General features: G+C 44.5%; 2 protein-coding genes across 3 annotated transcripts in view; one reads left to right on the top strand and one right to left on the bottom strand.

Moving 5' to 3' along the window:
* Positions 1-343: 343 nt before the first annotated feature.
* Positions 344-8,714, top strand: ARL11 (ADP ribosylation factor like GTPase 11). 2 transcript variants are annotated; one of them, XM_051635322.1, is made up of 3 exons: positions 344-586; positions 697-6,066; positions 6,638-8,714. In XM_051635322.1, the coding sequence occupies exon 3, from the start codon at positions 6,996-6,998 to the stop codon at positions 7,599-7,601; it is 606 nt and encodes a 201-aa protein (XP_051491282.1). In that variant the 5' UTR covers positions 344-586; positions 697-6,066; positions 6,638-6,995; the 3' UTR covers positions 7,602-8,714. The 2 variants fall into 2 exon arrangements, with proteins under 2 accessions (XP_051491282.1, XP_051491274.1); XM_051635314.1 differs by having other exon boundaries at positions 697-8,714.
* Positions 8,715-20,052: 11,338 nt separating this feature from the next.
* KPNA3 (karyopherin subunit alpha 3) overlaps positions 20,053-22,746 on the bottom strand; it is a 53,028-nt gene continuing 50,334 nt past the window's right edge. The window contains exon 17 of the mRNA XM_051622368.1: positions 20,053-22,644. Coding sequence (XP_051478328.1) covers positions 22,546-22,644 — 99 coding nt within the window. The 3' untranslated portion in view covers positions 20,053-22,545. The remainder of the gene's footprint in view (positions 22,645-22,746) is intronic.

Raw genomic sequence — 22,746 nt, 5'->3', positions numbered from 1 at the left:
GCAGCAGGAGGTCCAGAGCTGAAAGATGTTTCCTGCCGAGCTCCTGCTTCCTGTGCCGCCGAGGGACTGCAGCTGGCATCAGGGAGGCGCTGCCGAATGGGTTGTGCAAATTCTGGAGCAACAAAAAAGGCACAAATAAGAAGATACGTGTGAAAGTGTCATCAGAGCCTCCGCAAGGGAAGGCCTCTGAAGGAGCTGGAAAGGGAATAGACACAGCACTTATTTTCTGCTCGTGATTGTGGCTCCACAAAGGAATGGCCTGTCAAGAGCAATTCCCTTTCCTGACACCGCTGGGAAAAGGTGCAAAGGTGAAGCTGTGTAAACAGAACTTTGATCCTGTTCAGTACTGCAGAACAGGCCTGCTTAGTTATGATATACAGAAACCCAGTTGTTTTAACAACTACTGACAGACGAGCCCTCAGGTTTTTTGTTCAAAAGGGTTTAAGTTTCTTGTTACTGGTTTTTACCATGCACAAAAAGTTCTTAAACAGTAGTGGCAGGCAGTTTATACTGTGTCTGAGCTTTGCAAACAGCTGAAACAGCTAAAAAAGTGCTTTGCATGGAGCAGAAGTAATTTTATAATCTTGTGAGTATCAAATTTCAGTTCTTTTTCTTTCAGTTTGGCTTTTTGTAAAAGCCAACAATAACAAAAAATAACCTTTCCCCATCTTTTTTTTTTTTTTTTTTTTTTTCTAGAAGGGAAAGGGATGTGAAACCTTATATCCGCCTTGGAAAAGTTCGGACAGACTGTAAATGTTATGAAAGCAGCAAATAGGCCAACCAGGCAAATCAGTGATACTCAGAGACAAGTTTTGTAGAATAAAAGGGATTTGTTGCTTAAGGCAGATGGTGTGTGCAACTCGATGCTGACTGTAGTGGGTTAGCTGAGGTGCTGATCCCCCTCTCTTACACGGATAGTCTCAGCTTACATCTCTTTTGATAACCATGGCATGTGACTGTGAAGAGCTGTTCTCAAGTGACCAAACTGGGAACATCTGAGATTCAAAATGCACAATAGCGCGGCATGGAATTACACCCTAATGCAACCTGAATCAGCAGTTTTATTCCGAAGCAGACGTTGTTGAAGCTGGAGATGACAGAACTGTGCATAGTCATTGATGAATCCCAAGCTTAGGAGACTTTATCATCTTGTCACTTGTAGGTTAAAAAGTCTGTTCTGTACCTGCAGCTCTGTAAGTGACCGCAGTGAAGAGCTGTGGTGCCCACTGTCAGTGACCTGCTGAAGAATATTCAAAGAAGAAAACTTTTCAAAGCTGGGGGTTGGACTAGATGATCTTTCGAGGTCCCTTCCAACCCCTATGATTCTATGATTCTATGATTTTCCTCCTCATTTCATGTTATTTTTTCCGTCAGTCAGTTAATGGTTTTCATTCCAACTTCAGAGTGCTAGAATACAATGCCAGCTACATCTGATATGAAAACAAGATAGATGATGTCTTGTTCCAAGTCCCTTCAGCTGTCCTCACCATCAGGTTTCTGTGGCTGTGAAAGAGCAGGGTCGCAAAATACATCTACAGCTGTCCGGCAAAACCCGTTTCCAAGTGATTCCGCCGCAAAAAGGTGCCAAAGGCCGAGGGCTCTGCCGAGGGGAATCCTCCCCGCATCAAAGCAGGAGGGCTCTGACATCTGCGGTTTGGCAGGAGCTGGAGATGGTGGCTCCGCCGGGAAATGTGTGGGATAAGAGTGACACGCCGTGGCCAGCCGGGTGAAACGCCATGTCTGCATTCTCACAGGCTTTCTTTGTTGTCATCCGTTTTACCTGGCAGGAGGATAGTAAACACCAGCTTGTCATTTTCATTCTTATTGATAATTTCCAGTGTCTTTTCAGTACAATTCCCTTATTGCTATAAAATGTCCTAAACGTGTAAGTTAAGACGAAAACTACAAAGAAATGACCAAACAAAACTTGGCGTCCACTGACTGGGAGGAGCACTGACAGTAAGACTCCACCGTTACTCTGGAACTTGGCAGGTTGTATGAGGTGCATTTTCAGGCCCATGCTTATGTTGTCATTTTAATCACATTTTGTCCTGTGGAACTGGAACAAGGGAAGGCCAAGAGGAACTAGATTTGCAAAGCAGAATTTCCTCTGGACTAATCTGGAGAGCTGCACTTCATCAGCAGCTTTAATTTTTACTACCCATAGAAGTAACAGATTGCTTTTGCATTCTGAGGAGAAAGATCTGGGAGTCCTGGTAGACAGTAAATTATCCATGAGCCAGCAGTGTGCCCTTGCAACAGAGAGGGCCAATGGAATCCTGGGGTGCATAAGGAGAGTGTGGCCAGTAGATCAAGGGAGGACATTCTGCCCTGGTGAGGCCACAGCTGGAATACTGTGTCCAGTTCTGGGCTCCTCAGTTCAAGAGAGACAGGAATAAGGAAGAGAGACACATAGGCTGGAAGTTTAAACTAGAACAGGTTTACTGGAACAAGGAAGGGATAGTAACACGGGCGTTGAGGAACAGATCTACAAATACGTACAAAACCCGACCTCGATGATCACAAGGATAAGTGTCCAAAGGTCCATTGTGGCAGAGCCGACTTGGGAAAAGGGTCCACGTCTCTTTCCAGCACCCGATTGTATTGTACCCCGCAGGATTTGTACCCTGCAGAGCATGTGGTGAGCTGATGACAAAACAGGAGCCTCCCTCTCCAAGACCTCCAGGTGCAGCAAAGAAGCAAGGAAGAAGAGAGCAGGAAAATGGACAGACTTCTGGTCCTCCTGGCTTTTATAGAATATAGCAGAAAATGGGTGGGGATACTGATCTGTCTCTGTTCTGGCCCCGGATCCTTCAGAGTCCTAAAGGACCTATTTCTAGGTCCTCGTATTTGGACTGTAAAATTAGCCTGGGTCCCCTCAAACCATGCTGTGGTTTTTGTCTGTGACACAGGCAACGCCCAGAGCAGGGCTTACATATGTTACCCCACCCCTCCCTTCTTCCCGGGCCCAAATCACTTTGTTCCCGGTTTCTCTGCCTCCTTCCCACCAGCGGCACAGGGGGACAGGGGATGGGGTTTAGAGTCAGTTCACAGGCTGGTGGTTCCTGCTGCTCCTTCCTCCTCAGGAAGAAGGATTCCTTACCATCCTCCCCTACTTCCCCACGGGGTCCCTCCCATGGGAGAGAGTCCTCCACGAACCTCTGCTTCATGAGTCCTTCCCACGAGGTACAGAGCTGCTCCAGCCTGGGCTTCCCACAGAGTCACGAGCTGCTTAGGGAACAAACTCCCCCGGCACCGGGGTTTTCCAAAGCTGCATAATCCATGTCCACGGGCCACAAAATCCAAGTCCACTGGCCAAGTTCACCCCTCCTGGCACCTTCAGGGAATGTCCCACCATGTTCCTGCATGAGTGCAGGGGGACAGCTGCCATCTCGCCATGGGTTGCAGGGAAACTTCTGCTCGGGCACCTTTTTCCCCTTCTTCCTCACCAACCACAGGCACTACTCTGCCTCTCCAGCACAGCTCTTCTCCTTTAAGTGCTCTTCTGCTCTGGTTGTACACCAGTTTTTTCGTATGTTAACTGAGGCGCATCTATTGTCCCTCTAATGGCTCCTTGGCTGGGTTTGGAGCAGGGGCAGCTTCTCAGCTTCTTGCCAGAGCCACTCCTGGGGCCCTTTCCCTGCTACCAAAAATCCTGCCAAACCAAACCAGCACAAACCATAGCATTCCTATAGTACTAGTCCTGATTATTGCTCTTGGTGATTAATATCTAGGAAACGGGAATGCATGCCTAACAAACAGCAAATACATTGACTGAAATTCTATGAAATTAGAAATGAAATAATCAACCACTAGCTTTGCTCCTGTGAATTCAGAAACATGAAACACGAGGCAAGAGCATTTGTTCTATCTACATTAGACGTGGCTGTGATAGGGGCTGTCCTCATCTCTGAACACAATTTCTGAATTATTTAGCATACAGCCTTTCTGCTCTGGCAATAAACTCACTCAGAGCTCATCTCATCTGCTTTTACTTTTTTCTCTTTCATTCTTTCTTAAACAGACTTGCAATTGCTCCCATGTATTATTTACTGGAAACACTATGCTTTTATAACATAGCTGTGGGTGGAACAGACTCTGTAGGCACCATTTGCACCCCATATTTGGAATAATTGGCAGGAAGAAAGAAAATAGGCTGCAGTTTGATACATAAGGCATGAGAATGTAAAAGAAAACAGAAAGAATATAGAGTTGCCTCTATTTGCCCATGAATTGCACTGTTCTGTGCTATAGAAAACCTGAAAACAATCTTCAGTAGAACAGTACCCTAGTTGCATTCTTTATTCTGGCTATATTTTTCGTTCCCTTTCTTTTAAATCTTTTTTATTATTGTTATTATATTTATTTTTTTAATTACAGAAGCAGCCTACTCCTGTAGCATGTTAGAGAGTGATGCAATAAAGCAGCCATCACATCATCTTTTAAATACTCAAATACTCATTGGAATCTCAACCCTTGCTTCCTGTAATTGTATTTTAGTTTACTTAAAATAAATTTCAGGGCTGTGAATGTCTGGTCAGATGAAACAGATGTCTACCTCCTATCAAGCCTCAGCAAAAGCAGGAGAAACATGAAAACATCATGAGATGATTCACTCAACCCACTGGTGCATCAAAAAACGCCAACTACATTGATCCTACAGTACAATGCAACATGGGGTGAAAGGTTTTACCAAAATGGAGAACAAGCAGGTTAAGGAGCCAGACAACAGTTAAACTTCTTTTTAAAGATTAAGAACTGAGATGAACGAGTAACCCTCAGGCAGCAGCTCACACTACAGAGCGTGCACACAGTTTCCTGAAGGACTGTGATCTGCTGCACAGCATAGTTCTCTTTTTTAATTCCTATCTAGAGATCTTCCTGCCCTTTTTCCATTTATAGACTAGTTTCAGAAAAGATCATACACTGCATGAGTTATCACATGCATGGTGCTGTTTTTTATATGGTTAGATTAACTCTGCAACAACTGCTGTAAACAAGCATCAGCTTTTGAATTGACCTAAAGCCTGAGCATAGCAACACAACTTATACACACACCAGCTGCACAAAGCTTGTGGAGGCTCTCAATGCCAATCAGCTCTGTGGGTTAACCATGGGTTAACCAGGGAACTACTAGAGAGAGTCCAGTGGAGGGCAACAAAGATGACAGGGGGATTGGAGCATCTCTTTTATGGGGAAAGGCTGAGAGAGCTGGGACTCTTTATCCTGGAGAGGAGAAGGCTGAGGGGAGACCTTATTAATACCTGCAAGTATCTAAAGGGTGGGTGCAGGGAGGATGGAGCCAGACTGTTGTCAGTAGTTCCCAGTGACAGGATGAGGGACAACAGGCACAAGCTGGAACATAGGAAGTTCCACTTAACTATGAGGAAAATCTTCTTTAGTGTGAGGGTGACAGAGCACTGGAGCAGGCTGCCCAGGGAGGTTGTGGAGTCTCCTTCTCTGAAGATACTCAAAACCCATCTGGATACAGTCCTGAGTAGTGTGCTTTAGGGGATCCCCTTTAGCAGGGGAGTTGGACTAGATGATCTGTAGAGGTCCCTTCCAACTGTGACAATTCTCTGATTCTGTGACATCTGTCACAGAAATACCTTGCAAAACATGGTCTGTAGGACCCCTTGCAATCCCATGCAGCCTATCTGGGCTGGACTACTTGTTTTGTTCTGTTTCTCATTCATCTTCCTTTTTTAAAAGATGGAAAACTGACACATCTTTCCTCCAGGGTAAGAAATATGCCTCAGGTTGGCCACCAGTAATGTGGTCACTGACCGGACAGTCCCTTCCACATGCTGAACTTCATTCCCAGCAATGGTGGCAGGCGACATGGAGGTGTCCTGTGGAGATCATTGCTGGGGGAATGGCATCTCCCACAGACACATGGAAGTTGCCTGTGGTCCTGGGGAAGCACAGATGAATCACATTTCCTTCTCAAGCAAAGGTGGCTGGAGAGCAGCTCGGCGTTAATGCCGCAGTGTGAGGTCTGCAGCCACTTTCAGTTCTTAACGTTTCTGAGCTGTCTTTTAGGAGCAAAACCCAACCAATAAAGAGGTAAATATTTGCTTTCCTGGGACTCTGCCTGGCTGCCATCAGCTGCTCTTGCACAAGCAACTCTGGGAGCTGTTTCAGCAGCACATTTTGGCCTCTGGCATGTAGAGTTCAAGTGATGCTTTCTTTTAAGGGATTTTTTTACCCCCTCAGCCACAGAGGACTGACTTTGTTTCACTTACAAAAGTTAAAACGTAAATACTTTGATGTAAAGAATTTTATAGGTTTTTACCCCAGGGAAGGCATTTTAACTCATTGTATTTCAGTGAGACATTAAAAAACATGCATGTGTGCATTTTTTTAAATTTCTGTCGTTACCTTCCACACAACAGATAGTAAAAGCTGAGGCTACAAAGATTTGTTTTGTATTCTTTTAACATAAGACAGGGAGAAAAATTGTCAGTTGTCTTGTTGCTCGTGTTTAAATCCACGCCCTTGAGCTGTGATTCAGCAAATTCCCAGAGTAACCCTGATCTGAAACCCAGGTTCCTCCTTGTCCTGTCCTGCTGGGGGTGGATTTCCGCTAGAGAAGCCAATGAAAAGAAGGTCATTGTTGTTTGTTTTTTTTCTGTAGGTGGGGAGGAGGAAACTTGCTCCACCATCTCCCCACATCTTCCTGCAGTGTTGGCTCTCTTTTGTGGCTATCGCTTCAGGTCATGAATGAAAATGGAAGTGAGAGGCAGCAGAGCTGGGCTATGGAAATGGTTCTGAACACAGCTCCCTGGCTCTGCTCCACATCTCATAAATAATACCCTCATTTCAGCTACCAAGAGAAGGAAGAGCAAACTGCCTGTGCGTCTCTTCAGCAAACCGAGGTGCTTCTCTTGGGGAGGCAAGACAGCATTCTGTGATTAACTGGCATTATCAAGGAAATACACGTGCTTTCCGTTTGGCTGCAATTCTGTTTCTGCCACAGTTGTGGCAGCGTCCTGATGGGGAAGCTGATCTCCAAAGGCCGGTGTGCCGGAGATGCTCGGGTTGTCATGCTGGGGCTCGACTTCGCCGGCAAATCCACCCTTCTGTACAAACTGAAGCGTGGCCAGGCTGTGGAGACCTGCCCAACAGTGGGCTTCAACGTGGAATCTCTGCAAACACCCTGTCACATACCCTTCACCCTCTGGGACGTGGGCGGACAAGGCAGCCTGCGGGCAAGCTGGCCTGACTACCTGGAGGACACCAACACCCTCATCTTTGTGCTTGACAGCACAGACACAGCGCGGCTGCCTGAAGCGGCGGCAGCGCTGGAAGAAGCCCTGAGCCACCCCAGCATGGCTGGTGTCCCCGTCCTCCTCCTGGCCAACAAGCAGGAGGTGCCAGGGGCGCTGGCTCCTGCTGAGCTGGGGGAGAGGCTGCGGTGGGGGCGGCTGGAGGAGCGGCGCTGGGTGCTCCTGGGGTGCAGTGCCCGCACCGGACAGGGCCTGCAGGAAGCCCTGGTCGTCCTGGGAGAGCTGCTGCAAGGTTTGGAGCAGAGGTCCCCACCCCAAGAGCAGCCCCTCGCAGGGCCAGCGGTGAGGAGGCAAGCTCTAGAGCAAACCTGAACTTCAGGTGGACCCTTCCCAGTTGTGCCTGCCAGCAGGTTTGTCACAGGGGATCCCAGCCTGAGCAGACCTGCTGCTGGTAGACTCTGCAGAACCCTCAGCTGCTCACCACCAAAACCCACTAGGAAGACCTCTGAGCTAAACTTCCATTGTGGAGCATTTTTGGCCCCGTCTCTTGGACTCCCATCACTGGCTGCAGCTTTTCCTACTGCCTCCAGGCTCTGCTTATCCATTGTGTGCATGTTTAGTGCTTCAGCAGGGATGCTTTTTGCCAGAGCAATATAAATTATAACAGAGATGTGCAAAAGGGACAGAGAGATTTTCTTCTTTCTATGGCTCCCAGCCCAGATACAGCTATCCTTATGGACTGATCCCCACAGGGGGGTGTTTGGATGTTCCCCAGGCTGATTCTCTCTCAGCTTGAATCACACATTCATCAGCTAGAAAAGAAAGCAGCCATGAAAAGGAATGGCTGAATGGGAATAGCATAAGCACAGGACTTCAAATGGCCAACAGATCATTTGTTTTAATGCAACATCTATGGGTATAATCTTCAAGCCATGGAAGCAAGTCAGGATTTGATGGCATAATGTGGTTCGAGGATGTGCATATATTAATTTCTGCATTTTTTGTCCTGGGTCTTTCTTACCCATTCATTATTTTTATCAAATACTGATTTCATGAAAATGGTACCTCATTTTCCTTGGATCATATTTAAATATAAGAAATCAAACCTCACTTCTAGATGTTTGGAAACACATCTGCATGGCCAGTCAACCTCTAAATACACTCCTGGTGGTCTGAACAGCCAAGATGAAGCCCTGTCTCTCAGACATTTTGAAACTGGATGAGACCACTCTACAGGCAATGGTTGGTAACCATGGGCACCTATGGGCATAGGCAGGTTGTTAACTAACGGGTTCTCCATGCTCAAATGCATCCAGGGCAGCTGAAATGCCCCTGGCAGCTCAGAGTGGGGCCTGGTCCCTTGTTGCAGTGATGACCTTTGTCTGATCCTGCTCAACCTGCCCTCATAAAGACCAATAAAATAATGTGCTTGAGAGCTCCCTGTACCCAAAATTCTGTTATTAAAGGTTAAAAATTTTAAAATGTCATAGTAGTCACTACGTTATTATGAAATGAATTAAAGTGGTGGGGGAAGCAGAGAAGAAGGACACAAATTTTTCAGGCAGCAGAAGTCAGCTGCTTTCGAGGAAGAATTTATTCACCCTAGAAACACCAAGGAGAAATAAAGGGTGAAATTGTCTTCTGTTCATACCAGAGCATTTTAAAGTTGTTAAGGAATTAATAATCCAGCTGTTACTGGTGCTGTTATTTAGGGCCTACAGGAAAGCTGGGGAGGGACTTTTTACAAGAGCTTGTGGTGAGAGGACAAGGGCTAATGGATAAGACTGGAAGAGAGGAGATTTAGGTTAGACATTAGGAAGAAATTCTTTTATGTGAAGGAGGTGAGACACTGAAACAGGTTGCCCAGGGAATTTGTGAAGCTCCATCCCTGAAAGTGTTCAAGGCCAGGTTGGATGGAACTTTGAGCAACTTGGTCCAGTGAGAGGTGTCCCTGCCCATGGCAGGGGGGCTGGAACTAAATGATCCTTAAGGTCCCTTCCAACCCAAGACATTCTATGATTAGCCTCCTATCACAGAAGGCAGCGGCTGGAATAGAGAGCTTAAGCAGTCATAGAGAAGCAGAATCTGACATTTATAGGAAGGTCTTAATAAAAAAAAAATCTTCCTAATGGTTAAAATCAGATTTTTTGTGGTGTGTTAATGTAGAATAACTACTGTATGCTATAAAATTGCAGTCCAGTGTTGATCTGGCCTAAGGGTTCAGGGTTATGAGTATACTTAAACAACACTGATTTATATAATTACTTCTATGACAAACCTGTGTGCATGGTAAGGAGGACAAAATATGTCTTTACATCTTTGCAGTTAACATAAGCAGGTCAATCTGCCTTTGGTTTGTTGTAGGTGGTCACGATTTGCTTCTAAGACACAAGTCTCCAATGCACATGTGGAGTATTTGAGTGCCAGAGCTGGACCAAGCACTTTTAGTGAGACAATACAAGTGCTAATACCCAGACAGGGATGAACAAACTCAGGACATCTATGCAACCCAGTAGCCAGTACATAAAAAAGCCACATCTTCTCAGGGGCCCATCTGGCCGTTTTGAATACCAGTTCTAGAGGCACAACACAAAAGGGTCTGTGGTACATTGCCATGCCAAAACAATTCACCTTACTGGTGTTTCAGTCTTGCATCTCACATGGTACAAAGCAGAGTATTGTAATTAGAGAGAGAGGGATCAGTAATAGTTTAAACTCAGCACAGAATGAAGGGTTGTCCTGATGATCGTGTACACTTATTTGGCTTTTGATGCCTGCATTGGACTCTACAGGATTGTCTAGTGGTGGTTCAAAAAGGCCTCCCATTACCCCAGGAGTGTTTTAAAGCCCCTTAAAGAGAAGCAAAAAGGCTTCTCTGGCAGCAAACAGGGGTAATCACCAGCCTTTCGTAGATGCCACCAGTTAAAAATTAAAATAGCAAGGTAGGAGGTGGGGAAGAAGAGGTTGTTCTTGGCAGTGGGAACCCTGAATGCCTGAAACTGATGAAACAACATCCCTGTTACTGAAAGTGTTCTCACTTCCCCTGAAGCAGTAATTTGGCAAAATACCCCATCTCATGGGGCATCATGTGATTTACTATCCTTGTTTTCTGGAATAAGGCTTTTCTAGATGCTCAGCCACATTACTCAGCTCATTTATGCCATTGTTAGAGACTGTCAAAATGATGCTGGGTCATAAGGTTTGAAACAGCAACACAGAGTTCTCTTCTAATTATTGTCTCTTTTCTCCTGCATTGGAAAGCATGTTAAAACAAGTTAATCTAATAAGCCCTGCACTGCTCTAATCAAACGCTTGTTGAATGCCCACCCAATGGCACTTAAATGCTTCAGTGTTAGAACTCCTGCCTGGTTCAAGGGGAGCAGTGAGGAGGTTTGCAGAAAGAAGCCAGCTCCAGGGAGGGAAGTTGCTACCAGTTTTTCTTGGTAATTCTGCTGGAGAGTTGCTGCCATGTGGAGTGGTACTGATACCTTAAACATCCTCACTTATGGACTTCCGCCAGGAGGGCACACTCAGACTTACAGTTTCTGTCTTCCTGGGAGTCTGGTAGATGTCTCAGCCTCTGTGCCCATTTCTAAAATAACACAGCTTCCTTCCTAGTAACAGGCAAAACAAAAATCCTTAGGACACTTCTGTGTTTCAAGTTCCTCACAAATTTGAAGTATCCTTTGGGTTATTGGTCCTAGAGCCCATGCTGGTTGCTCAAGATCCCTTTTTAGCAGCTTTTCTGGAAGTTAAGTCTATCCGCTTCTATCCCTGATGTTGGCTGTCTCAAAGCCAGAAGGAAAAGTTTGGAACATTAGGCTGCTTCTCTTTTATTTCCTTTTAGTTTCTTTGGGGCTTTGGGGGGGTTTTGTTGTTGTTTTGGTTTTTGTTTGTTTTGTATGGGGTTTTTTTTGTTTGGTTTTGGTTTGTTGTGGGTTTTTTTTTCAGCAACAAGTATTTATTTGGCTCTCTTTATAAAGGAAAATTATTGCTTGGGAATGGTTTCACTGCTGCTTTTTTTCCCACCACCCCCCCCTTGCTGTAACTTGCATCGCACTTCCAGACTCTGCCAAGTAACTTCCTACAGCTCCTTCAGCTCTCTTTAACTGACCTAGTCAGTATTTAGTTATTAATGTGATCTGCTTCTCCATATTCTAGAATCTGGTGGCCATGAGCTAGATACATTGGCAGAAAGTGGCAGACTCTTAATACAGCAAGGTTTGGAAAGGACTTCTGGTCCAAAGCGCTGCTTGAATCAGGTTGCTCACGGCCTGGTGCAGCAGTTTTGGATGTCTCCCAGGATGGAGATTCCACAAACCAGCACCTTTAGAGGCACTCTGGTATATATTAACTTTTACAGCAACATAACTGGATTCTGTAATTGTGTTAATCTTCCCAGTCACCACTCCACTGAGAAGAGCCATACTGGTAAGTATCTGTCCTTGCTTGGAGCTGTCAGAGCAACCTCCTTGCCCAGGACCATCATTCCCTCCAGCCCTGAGACCTCCCATCCCTTCCCTGCTTTGCAGGGATCACTGCAGCAGGAGCTGCCTCCATGTCCCACTGCCTCTTTCAAGGATGACGAGACACTTCTGTCACCTTTCACACTGCTTATGAAAGGGCCTAGATAATTACTCACTGATGTACTAACATTTATGTGGGACAGGTTTTTAAAGCAGCTTCAGCAAACCTTTTTCATGCCTATGAACTCAGCATAGCTTTACTTTTTAATTTCTGACAAGAAGTTTTCCATCCTCCCCCAGAGAGAAGGAAAGCAGTGAGCTGGAACAAAAAGAACCAACGTTAAAAGCAGGACATGAAAGATGCTTCACCTGTTCCCCTTCTCTACACCAGTACAGGAAGGATGATTCCCTTTTCCCTGGTCTCTTCACAACTTCCATATTTCAGCCAGTCAGTGACACAAAATAGTTACTACTTGTGCATGAGGTGATTTCTGCTCCTGACCCAATTTCTTTGGTTTTGGATGGACGTACATGCCATTTGCCCTTGCAGTTACTCATGGTGCTTCTCTGATGGGTTTCACCACAGTCTTGCTGAGGGGCCTGAGATCAGAGGGGAACCAGGCAATCCCAGCACTGCAGGGCAAGGCCATGAATGGTGTCCAAGGAACTGTTTAATGTGGGAACAGGCAGCCACAGGACACCTGTGAGTGAACAGTGACCAGCTGTAGCACTGGGAGCAAAGTTTCAGGGCAGCAGCCAGAAACTTGGGAAATGTCCAGGGAAAAAAAGGTCACAAAGAATTTTTTTAAAAGGTAAGAACTTTCTTTTCAAATACAACATGTAAAAAAAAAAAAAAAAAATATATATATATATGTTGCAAAAACTCCTTTTGTTGGGAGACAGGCTGTGTGATGCAGTGGAATGTCTTAATTACTGCTTTGATATAGCTAATGGCTGTAAAATAATTTCTTCCTCTTAAAGATGATTTGAAATACCACCATAAAGATTCATCACATGCAAGTCACCAAGAGAAAACAAGGAGCAAAACCACGTGTGACACCACCTCTTAAAAAAATTAATACCATTGCCAAATGATATTAAAAACCAGTCATGCAATTACAACTAAGACAGATTACAAACTACAGTTCAAGGCACTACAGCCTTCAATGAGTTAATTAACTGGCCTTCATCTAAACCTTCTGATACTTGATGTTTTCATGATGCATTTGCTTGATTCACAGCCCTGAGCTGTCCCCTGGGATATTGTGAAGAACACCAGGTGAAGGGTTGGGACCTCAGCGATGTGTCCACAGCTGGGAGCAAATCAAGCCCCCCACTTCTTACTTCACACACTGACTTGTACAAAATTCCTGCAAAAAGGAAAAAAAAAAAAAAAAAAAAAAAAAGGAAAAGATAAATTATCCAACCCGCTGCTGTGAAAGGCAATGCCCACCTAGACCTGGCAAGTGTGTCTCCCTGTTCCTGCAGCCCTGCCTGCTGCTCTGAGGTTGGACCAGCAGCATTAATCTCAGACACCTGTCACCTCTAAAGCTCTAATGCATTGAGTCAGTCCAGCATCAGGGTCTTGCCTGCTAACTGCTGTGAGAAACAAACTCCCTGGAGTTCCCAGAGCTGACAAACTGTTCTTAGATTCTTCCTTAGGCCTCCAATATTTAATTTTTTTATCCTTTTTTTTTTTGGCCTGTGCTGGCTAACCACGCTTGAATGTGGCAACCACAGTTTTTTCAACAGGTCACAACCACTTACACATGCAAACTAAACTCCCAAACCCTGAAAACCAGGGACGACGCAGGAAGTTTCAGCTGCAAACAAAAACTTCACCCAAACTGGGCTGCCTCATCAGCTATGGAGTGAAGAAAATTAAGAAGTCGGGGTTGCACTGGTTTTGCCACGTCCTGACTGGATTTTGCTTTGTTTATACCTAGTTTGGGCCCTAGCACTGTGCATTCCCAGCATCTCTGTATTCAGTGACTGAACCCAGCACAGTCCAAGGGAATAATCTGCAGCCAATATTGCAGCACTTGCTCCACACTGTAGCTTGTGGAAAAAGCTCTTCCTGGAAACAGAAACTATCAGTGCTCAAGTTTCATTGTAATGTTTACAGGCTGAGAAGCAGTGAAATAAAAAATATTTTTTAAAAGCTACAGTAATTTTTCTAGGAGGCTTTGTCATTCAGGGTTGGGTGGTGTGTGGGTGATGTTTCTCCCTGAGTCAGTTGCAGGAAGGTCAGTGGGAATCTCCCTGGTTTAGCACTTGGTGTGTTACAGCCACGGTGGGCTATGGGTAAGGAGTACACCTCTTTTTTTTCCAAATGAGCTGGAAAAAAATAATGTGTTTTTCCTCCACTGTCATATCCAAGCTTGTTGGCAGCAGCAACCTGCCTAGTACCAGCTCTCACCTTGGCCAGCAGAACGGACCAAAGCCGCCAAGGTGCTCTTGAGCTGAAGGACCTGTCTGGGGACCAAACTTCCAGAAAGCCTTGAAGACACCAAGACTCATTGGTCAGTTCAGAGCCATGACTGAAATGCTGTGCCCAACAACCTTTGCTGCTCAGGCTCAAATGCAACCTGCAACAGAGCTGTCAGGGTTTAACCCCTGCCAGCCCCACACAGCTGCTCGCTCACTTTCCCTCAGTGGGATGGGGGAGAGGATCGGAAAGGTCTTTTCCTTCTGATGAGAAGTGAGAAAACTCATGTGTTGAGATAAAGACACGTTAATAGGTAAAGCAAAAGCCACACATGCAAGCAAAGCAAACCAAGCAATTTATTCCCTAATTCCCACAAGGAGGCAGGTGTGCAGCCATCCCCAGGAAAGCCAGGCTCCATCACATGTAGCAGTTACTTGGGAAGACAAACACCATTGCTCTGAACGAAACCCCCTTCCTTTTTCCCCCAGCTTGGTATGCTGAGCATGACATCATAACGTATGGGTTATTCCTTTAAAATAATAGAATCATTTTGGTTGGAAAAGACCTGTAGGATCATCAAGTCCAACCATTAACCTCATACCAAATCCCATACTAAAGCCAACCATTATACTTAAGGAGGCTTTGAACTCAGAGATTAGGGAGAAGGTGAGGTCTAGGACATGGCTCTTGTGAGTGTTTGCTCTGACCTCTTCACCCAGCTGATGAAAGAAATGCTTTCCAGCAGAGCTGGTGGTGCTGGAAAGCTGGAGATATCCCCCAGGAGCTGTGTTAATAACCACAACAATCCTTGCAGAGCTGGAGGAGAGCTGTTGCACCATGAGGTAGACTTCTAGGCCCTTTAGAAGGCAGCACGTGCTGGGGCAACTCACTGCACCACATGGTGTTTGAGGCCCAGGACTTCATTGGCAAGTGTCCCAAACTGCTATTGCCGCGTGAGTGATCAAGTGTCACAGAGCTGCAAGCTGCCAGGACAGGCAGTCTCTCAAACATGTGTACGGAGATGTCACCAGGAGGCTTCCCCTGCTGAGGAGGGCCCAGGGGAAGCTCCAAAACTCACCTGTGACCTTTAAACCCAAAGCCCAACTGTATGAAGCTTCCCAAAATGCTTTCTTCAGCTCCTTTCAACTGGGAGCAGGAGAAACAAAGCCAAATGTACTCAAATAAAGTACATTAAGGAGCAGGTTTTCCCTGACCTGCTCAGGCTGCCCCACAGAGATTGTGATTTCCAAGACACCCTGGGGGTGAGGTGCCCTGCTCTAATACCTGCCAATTAGCAGGCAGCAGGGTGCAAAAAGTGAAGCCAGGTTTCAGTTTACCATCCATGGCTGCCAAGTGGCCACCTTTACCCCCAGCAAAGGCAAAATCCTTTATTTCTTGTGTTTTATCAGTCACCCGGGAGCCAGATTGCAGGAGGAGAAAGGCAGCTGCCAGCCAGAGCTCCCGTCCCAGTCGTGTGCAGCTGGTTGTTGAGCTGCTGCTCCTGGGCAGTTTTTCATCTGCGAAATAAAGCAGAAGTGCACACAGGAGCTCTGACTGCAGCAGTCCTGCAGGAGCTGAGACCAGCTAAGCTCCTGACTTGGCTTTTGTCACCAGACTAATCTGGTGACACTAACCGAAACTCCTAGTGCAGCCACACGCCCACGTGAGATGTTGCGAAGGGTCGCCTCTTAACCTCTTTATAACTTACTGGTCACCTTCTCCAAAGGGCAAACCACCAGTGAAAGCCTCACCATAAGCAGCAAATCACCCCAGGTCAGTTGCTTGGTTCCCAGGGCCAGGCAGGGAGTGAGTCTCCATGCAGCCACCCACTTCACAACTCCCAGCAGCTACACACTGAGTAAGTCAGGAGCAAGTTACGTGCACGCTGAGTTTCTCAGGGGTAAGGGAGGGGAACAGCCTGACTTGGGAGGTCAGCCCTGGGACACAGAGCCTGCAGCCAGTGGTGAAACCTGCCCAGCCAGGTTTTGCCCCTCTACTACCACTTTTAGCTCTCTTAGCTTTGAAGAAACATTGATGCAAGGGGTTCTTTTGATGATTTCCAGGTGAGAGGGGAGAAGAAAAGAGCCTCCAAGTCCTAAGTGATAACACTTTAGTGCTTACAGTGTTTCTCTTTAAGTAAGCAATTTGGGTTGTGGTAAGAGCAACAAACTGATGGGCTCAAGAACTGCAAGGAATACTTATAGCAGTATTGCTGCAGCTGGAAGCATGAGAAACAATCCCCATGGTTACATTAAGAACAATGACATTTAATAAATCTCCATTTCTAAGCCTGTAGGATTTACATTTTCAAATTTTCTCTCCCATCTTTAAGGACCAAATCTTTCCTCCTTTAAATATAGGCTCACGTGCAACTGCTGAGGTCAGTATAACTTCTGGCCCCTTTCAAGAGCTCAGCTGTTGACTAAAATATCAAATTCAGAGCAAACTGTGAGCTCTACGATGGATGATTTCTTCCCTTTCCATCAGACTTTCATACTTCAAGCCCAAACCTCTGGTTGAGCTTCCCCAAAAACACCTCCCTGGATACCAAGAGCTGTGCACAGCTCAGCACAGACACCAGGCTCTGTGCTGCTGACAGCAAGGTGGGGTTTAAACCCCAGCAGAGAGAGTAGGATCACAACCCTGCTGCAGAAGCAGGGAGCCAAGACACCACCTTGCTAAACACTCCCCCTGGATTGTGCCCCTTTCTCAGCAAAAGGTTAAACATTCCAGCACAGAGCCCTGGAACGCTGAGAATGACAGACAGAGCTAGGACTGTTCTTGCTGAGACTCCAACACAGTGTCTGCACATCCAGCTGCCTGTAAGTGTTCACAAACAAGCCCTTTGGACAGAAGCTCATCCATGTGAGAGACAGGCATCACAGGCATCAGCATGTGTTTTAGCAGCAGTGGAACCTTTGTTGCTTTTTTTTTCCCCCCACTTTCAAACATGCAGGAAAAAGGGGGAGGTTAAAAAAAAAAGGGGGGGAGTGGGGGGTGTTTTTAAAGTTTTTTCTGGTTTGTTCTAAACCACTGAAGGCAACAGCTCAGAGAGAGAAAAAAATGACAAGGATCCAAGGATGCCAAAACTGGAAAAGTACATTTCTGAGGAAGCTATGTGGTTTTGGAAGAGTTTGGATGTCTTTGATTTATATGTGAGAATTTGACAAGTCCAATGACTTCCCCCCACACACACATTTCATTGCCTGAGATTTCTTATGCACTGTCATGCTCTAAAGAGCAAAAACCTAGACCATACAAACAGTTCCCAAAGAACTAATGTCAAATACTCTCTTTCACAGGGCTAGACTTCATTGTGGTCATTCCTTCCATAAGCTAGGGTCACCATGGCAAGCAGAACATCCTTTTATTTTATCCCTTATTTTAATTTTACTATAAAACCCAGACAGTATCTGGATTTCAGGAAGCCCTACCAGGATGTAGGATAAAATGCAGGGGAAAACAGCTGTAAACTACATTAAACAGAAAGGAACAGCAACAGGCCTAATCCTGGGGTAAGAGGTACAGCTTCCCTAAGCATCTCCCTGCACAAACCTAGAACTTAATTTACTGAAGTTGCTGGCAAAACATTTCGGTTTCACCCTCCCTTTTCCTTCACATACAGAGAAATTGTTTGTGGGATTATTTAGCTCCACAAAGTAGGGTTTAAAAAAAAAAACATCAGGGAAAGAAAAAGCCACTACAGAGGATCAGCTTGCAAATAATTAGGATGCAGATGTGAGATCCCTTATGCCTAATTTCAGCACCTTAGGAAAATTCAGCCCTCACTGTCTTCTGCAGCATCCCATTTAGTAAAGAGGATGGTTAATCCATCTTCACATCTTGATGCCACCCTGGGCCCTACTTAGTGCACACTGAGCAGACTGAAAACCAACCTCCTCCTGCAGTTCCCTCAATGTGTCCAGGGAAGGGCCTTCCTGCAGAGTATCTAAATCCTTCACAAAATTTTTCCTCCAAGGTTGCACAGCGACATTTACCATTTTACTGCTGATGGGTGAAGGCAGAGAGCAGTAAAGATTTTAGCCTTCATTTTAAAATACAAGAATCATGGTCTTAAGTGTTCTCAGGTACGACACACAAGAGTTTCATGTCCCCAACTTTACTTTTGTAAAACTAGGGTTGGAAAGAAACAACCCCTATATTCCTTTAAGACCTTTTTGCTGCTCAAGAAAGCTTTATCATGAAAGCCTTGAAAAAGGAAGCTGCTGATGCTGCTGCAAAATCTCCGGGTCTAAGCCAGCAGCACAGATCAGACCTGCAGCAGGACAACACACAACAAACCAGAGCTGGGAAAATGCAAAGCTGCTCTAGGCTGTGACTCCGCATCTCAATAGGAGCCAACTTTCCTGAGCAGTCTGAGGCAACCACCAGCTGAGCAGCTCAGGCAGCTCCCTCTGCCTGTGCAGCCACGGAGCTGGCCTGGCAACCATGACAAACCCCTGCGGCAGCATCTCCCAAGGCTTTGCCTGCTGGAGCCCACAGGCTTCTACTGTTTTTTCTATTTCTTCTTGAAAAGTGCTTTCTAATGGCTTGGCATAATTTGTTGTCCTACATATGTTTGAATAGAAGCATAAGTATACCACAGAAGGGAGTGGGTTTTATGCAACAAAATAGAAGGAACACAGCACAGCTAGGCTGCTTTGGTAGAAAAAGACTAGTTTGAAACAGACTCAGAATCCAGAGGGCATTATAGATCAGGTTAGAATAACCAAAATGGGCTTGAACTATCACTCAGTCCACTGAGATTTTAAAACATTTATAAAACCTGTGCCTGCAAGTAAATCTCACTCATTTCTCTGTTCAGCAGATTTAGCCAACAAAATGCAAGTGTTTCTATTTTTTAAAGTATAGGGAACGTGAAAATATTCTCTAGATTTTATTATTTCTAAATAAGATGTCACTTAATATATGTTCTTCATTGCACTGTAGTGTCTTTCAAGTCATTGAGGACCTGCTGGATGATTAATAGGTTGCAAAACCCCCACGATTCAAGAGTTTAAAGTTTGTCAACTGAAAGCTGAAGGAAACAAAGAGATGAAATTGCTTTTGGAAATGGAGGTTGGGTTCTTTTGAGATCCTTATCATTTATATCCCCCCATGGAAGAGCATTTGCAAAGAATTAAATACAGCACTGGAAGCTCACTTCCATCATCAACGTACCCATGGAGAGAGAGGGGTTTCTCCACGTGACTCACCCGACCGACATGGAGCAAGGATGGCAAAGCCATAGTTGCAGAGTTGCAGGCACCTCTCCAGCAGTTCAAGAGGTTTTTCTCCATCGGTGCTGTCACACAATTAAAGCAGGTCTGTACTAATTAGAGGGCTGCTGGACAGTGCAGATCTTGACTTGGCTCCAATCTATCCCTGAGCAGCACCCCAACGTGTCACTTGTGCCTGAGGCAAGGGCTGCTGGCCATCCCTCCCAGCTCTCCTCCCTTGGGCCACACCTCTGCCCAAGGGACTCCAGGTGGGAGTAGGGGCTGCTTGTACAGCACTCCAAGCTTGAAATTAGTCCTGATTCAGCAATGTGAGTCTAACATTAGGAACCTAGAAAGGACATTTCTGGAGGCAGAAAATGACTGTGAAAGCTCCTGGACACTATGGTGCACCTTCAAACATTAAAACTGAAGTCACCATTTAACACAGTTCTGTGGCTCAGCTGCAACCCACTTACCAAAGCCTCCTGCACATGTTTGGGAAACATCTCCTTAAAAAGCATAAAACTCTGTACTGGAACAGCATACAAAGTTTCAGAGATGGCTGCATTAGCTTACTTTATTCATTCTTGTAGCATACTTTGACGTTTGATGCCAAGTTGTGCTAACCGATATCTAGTCACAGACAAGAAACCCCTAAGTCAATCCCTTAAGACTAAGTGTTTCCATCATCTTCAAAATAAATTCTTGAATTTTTTTATAGTATTTGATAGCAGCTTTTTATTGGTTACAAAACCTAAGCCCATATACAAAATTAGGAACACATTTAGATGCCTCTTTGAAAGAACGTTTTAGTCTATTTTAACTGATAGTTTAAAAAAATAATAAAAACAATGCAATTTTAAACACTGTTCTGAAAACGTAAAAGTGCAGCAATATACTTTGTTTCCTTTATTAACTATGAAATGGTGCAATCCCAATCAAAAGCTGATAAGGTCACAACAGAAGGAACTGAGCAAACGCTTTGTCCTGCCTTACCCAGTTCTCCGATGTTCACTTTCAATGTAATGCATTGAGTGCAAGAAAAGGATCAAATCTTCACAGTAGTGGAAAACTGTTTCAGTATCAATTTGTATGTCACTTGTAGGACAACAGCGAGTGCAGGCTGAACAGGGTATCTGTCACTCTACGTGGCATACGGGGAGACTAAATTGAATTAGAAGGGGGGGGGGAATATTTGTTCACAATAACATCTGCTGGAACTCCTAATTTCACAAAAACTTTGTGACCTTACCTAACTTTGACTTTTTATTGTTTAGTTGTTTTTTTTTTTAGCGAACACCACACAGTTTCAAGATTTTAGACTATAGTGTGTGAACAGGATGCAGTTACCATATGAAGCTTCAACTCAACTTTTGGGAAAAGAAAAAAGGCACAATGAACTTCAACTCAATTTTATGTGCACAAGAGTTGAAAAATCTGAGCCACCTTAAAGAGAAATTGTTTCTAAAATTTATAAAACCTATAAATAATCAGAGGCCAAACCACTATATTAAAACAGATTATCTAGCAAGTAAAAATCTTGCAGTTTAAACATACGCTTGTATCCAGGTGAGATACAAGACAACTCACTCTTTAAAGTGGCTCCACCTTGGCAGATATATATTTAATGAATGCACACCTGCTATGCGTTGTTCATCAGTGGAAAAACAGCTGATCCACAAAGCTCTGATGGCATCTGTCCTTATCTTCATCACAGTAAATACAACCCACATCCAATAACTAAATTAGTTTAGATTTTTCTATCCCTTCACATCAATGCATTGGGAAATTACACCCAGTAAACAACAGCAACAAAACCAGTTTGTGTGATAGCTTACAGAATTCCAAAATTATCCACCTTCACCCCAGCAATATCAAAATCCCTTTGAAAATGACTGGGTCAGACGATTTTCCAAAAGCAATGACCTCACCTATCTCATGTACAGTTATTTAATGTGCGCTGCACATCAAGTTTATGCTGAATAATGGCAGCTTCCATACAGCCTCACACATCAACCAGTTTGTCTCTTTTTTTTAATCATGTGAATAAGATTTGAGACTAATTTCTGACTTTACTCTTCCAATACTCCAAGAATGAAGCTTTTATGACGCTTCTAAGTAGTTGCTGGTTTGTTGCCAACCACATCATAAGCACTGGTTACTAAGTAAAAAATAGTTTAAGACTAAATTACAGTAAACATGAAAGCTCCACAGTTTAAACCCAATATAAATCAACCATATCCAATTATCGATTTAAACCAAAATGTATTGACTACTGAAAGTTGAAAGCAAGATTCTTTTTTAACTAATATGCTTTTGGACAGAATTTTTTTCTTTCTACAGTCTGGGACTCTTGCTTTCAGCTTAAACAGAAGTTCAAGTCCGTAACAGGTTGTAGCTCAGGTAAAATACCATGCACAGCATTTGATTACTTCAAAACAGCAGGAACACACAGGCTGAAGTGAGTGGTCAAATAGGGCTCGCTGTTCTCAAAAATTAGGTATAATGGCAAAAGCTTTACCAGTCCAAATCTACAGTTCATCCTCCAACCCTGGTTTCTGAGGCAGTTAATGAACACACATCAATTACTGATAGCTGAAGTAGTTTTTTTTTGTTTGTTTTAAACTTAAGTGTTTAATCAATTGCCAAGTGTTTGTTTTATTAAAGTTACTTTTATTTCAGTTTCACCAATGAAATTCATTTGGCTTGCATTTTTTAATCTATTCTTCCACATAAAGTATATGAAAATATGTCTGTGGAGGACAATGATGGAGGCTCAGAGCAAACTGAGCCCCTGTGAAGTCTTCCAGAATGTACGCATCATACCAAAGTGTCTTGATCCACAGCGCACCATTTTCCAAAGAAGCTACTTTTCCGTGGAAAGCCAATGTGCCACCACTATGGAATATTCTTAACAAAACTGCAGATTGCGGTTGTCAGCATGTGGCACCAGGAAAAAGGCAAAAAAAGGTAGTTGGGACTGTTAAAAAGAATTCTGAAACTGTTTAAGAGATCATGCATATGCATTTACAGTCCATGTGATAGTGACGTTTGGCAACTGCGAAGTGACCGATACATGGCTTGCTTTAGAAGCATCAAAACGAAGAGGCATGTGTGTCTTGGAGCCTTTTGTTTCTTCACTTGGTAGCCATCTGGTGGTGCTTCATACTGGTGTGGGACAGAGAAGCTGCACTTTCTTCAACTTAAAAATTAAATTCTTTCGTTTGAAGGTTGGCCGTTGGGTCAAAGTTGTAAGTACCTCCTTGAGTGGCTTCAGGAATGAGACTGGGATCTTCATCGATCTATAAAATACAGCAACAAAAATACATAAGAAGCCAATTCCTTGCACAACCAAGTACACACAGCAGAGATTCACAAATGTTCTTGTTCATATATATTATTTA

The sequence above is a fragment of the Apus apus genome, chromosome 1 (genome assembly GCF_020740795.1).
Source record: "Apus apus isolate bApuApu2 chromosome 1, bApuApu2.pri.cur, whole genome shotgun sequence".
Classification (NCBI taxonomy): domain Eukaryota; kingdom Metazoa; phylum Chordata; class Aves; order Apodiformes; family Apodidae; genus Apus; species Apus apus.
This window is presented reverse-complemented; position numbering and strand designations above follow the sequence as displayed.

Coding starts and splice junctions, on each gene's coding strand:
- ARL11 (XM_051635322.1), top strand. CDS start 6,996: ATGGGGAAGCTGATCTCCAAAGGCCGGTGTGCCGGAGATGCTCGGGTT.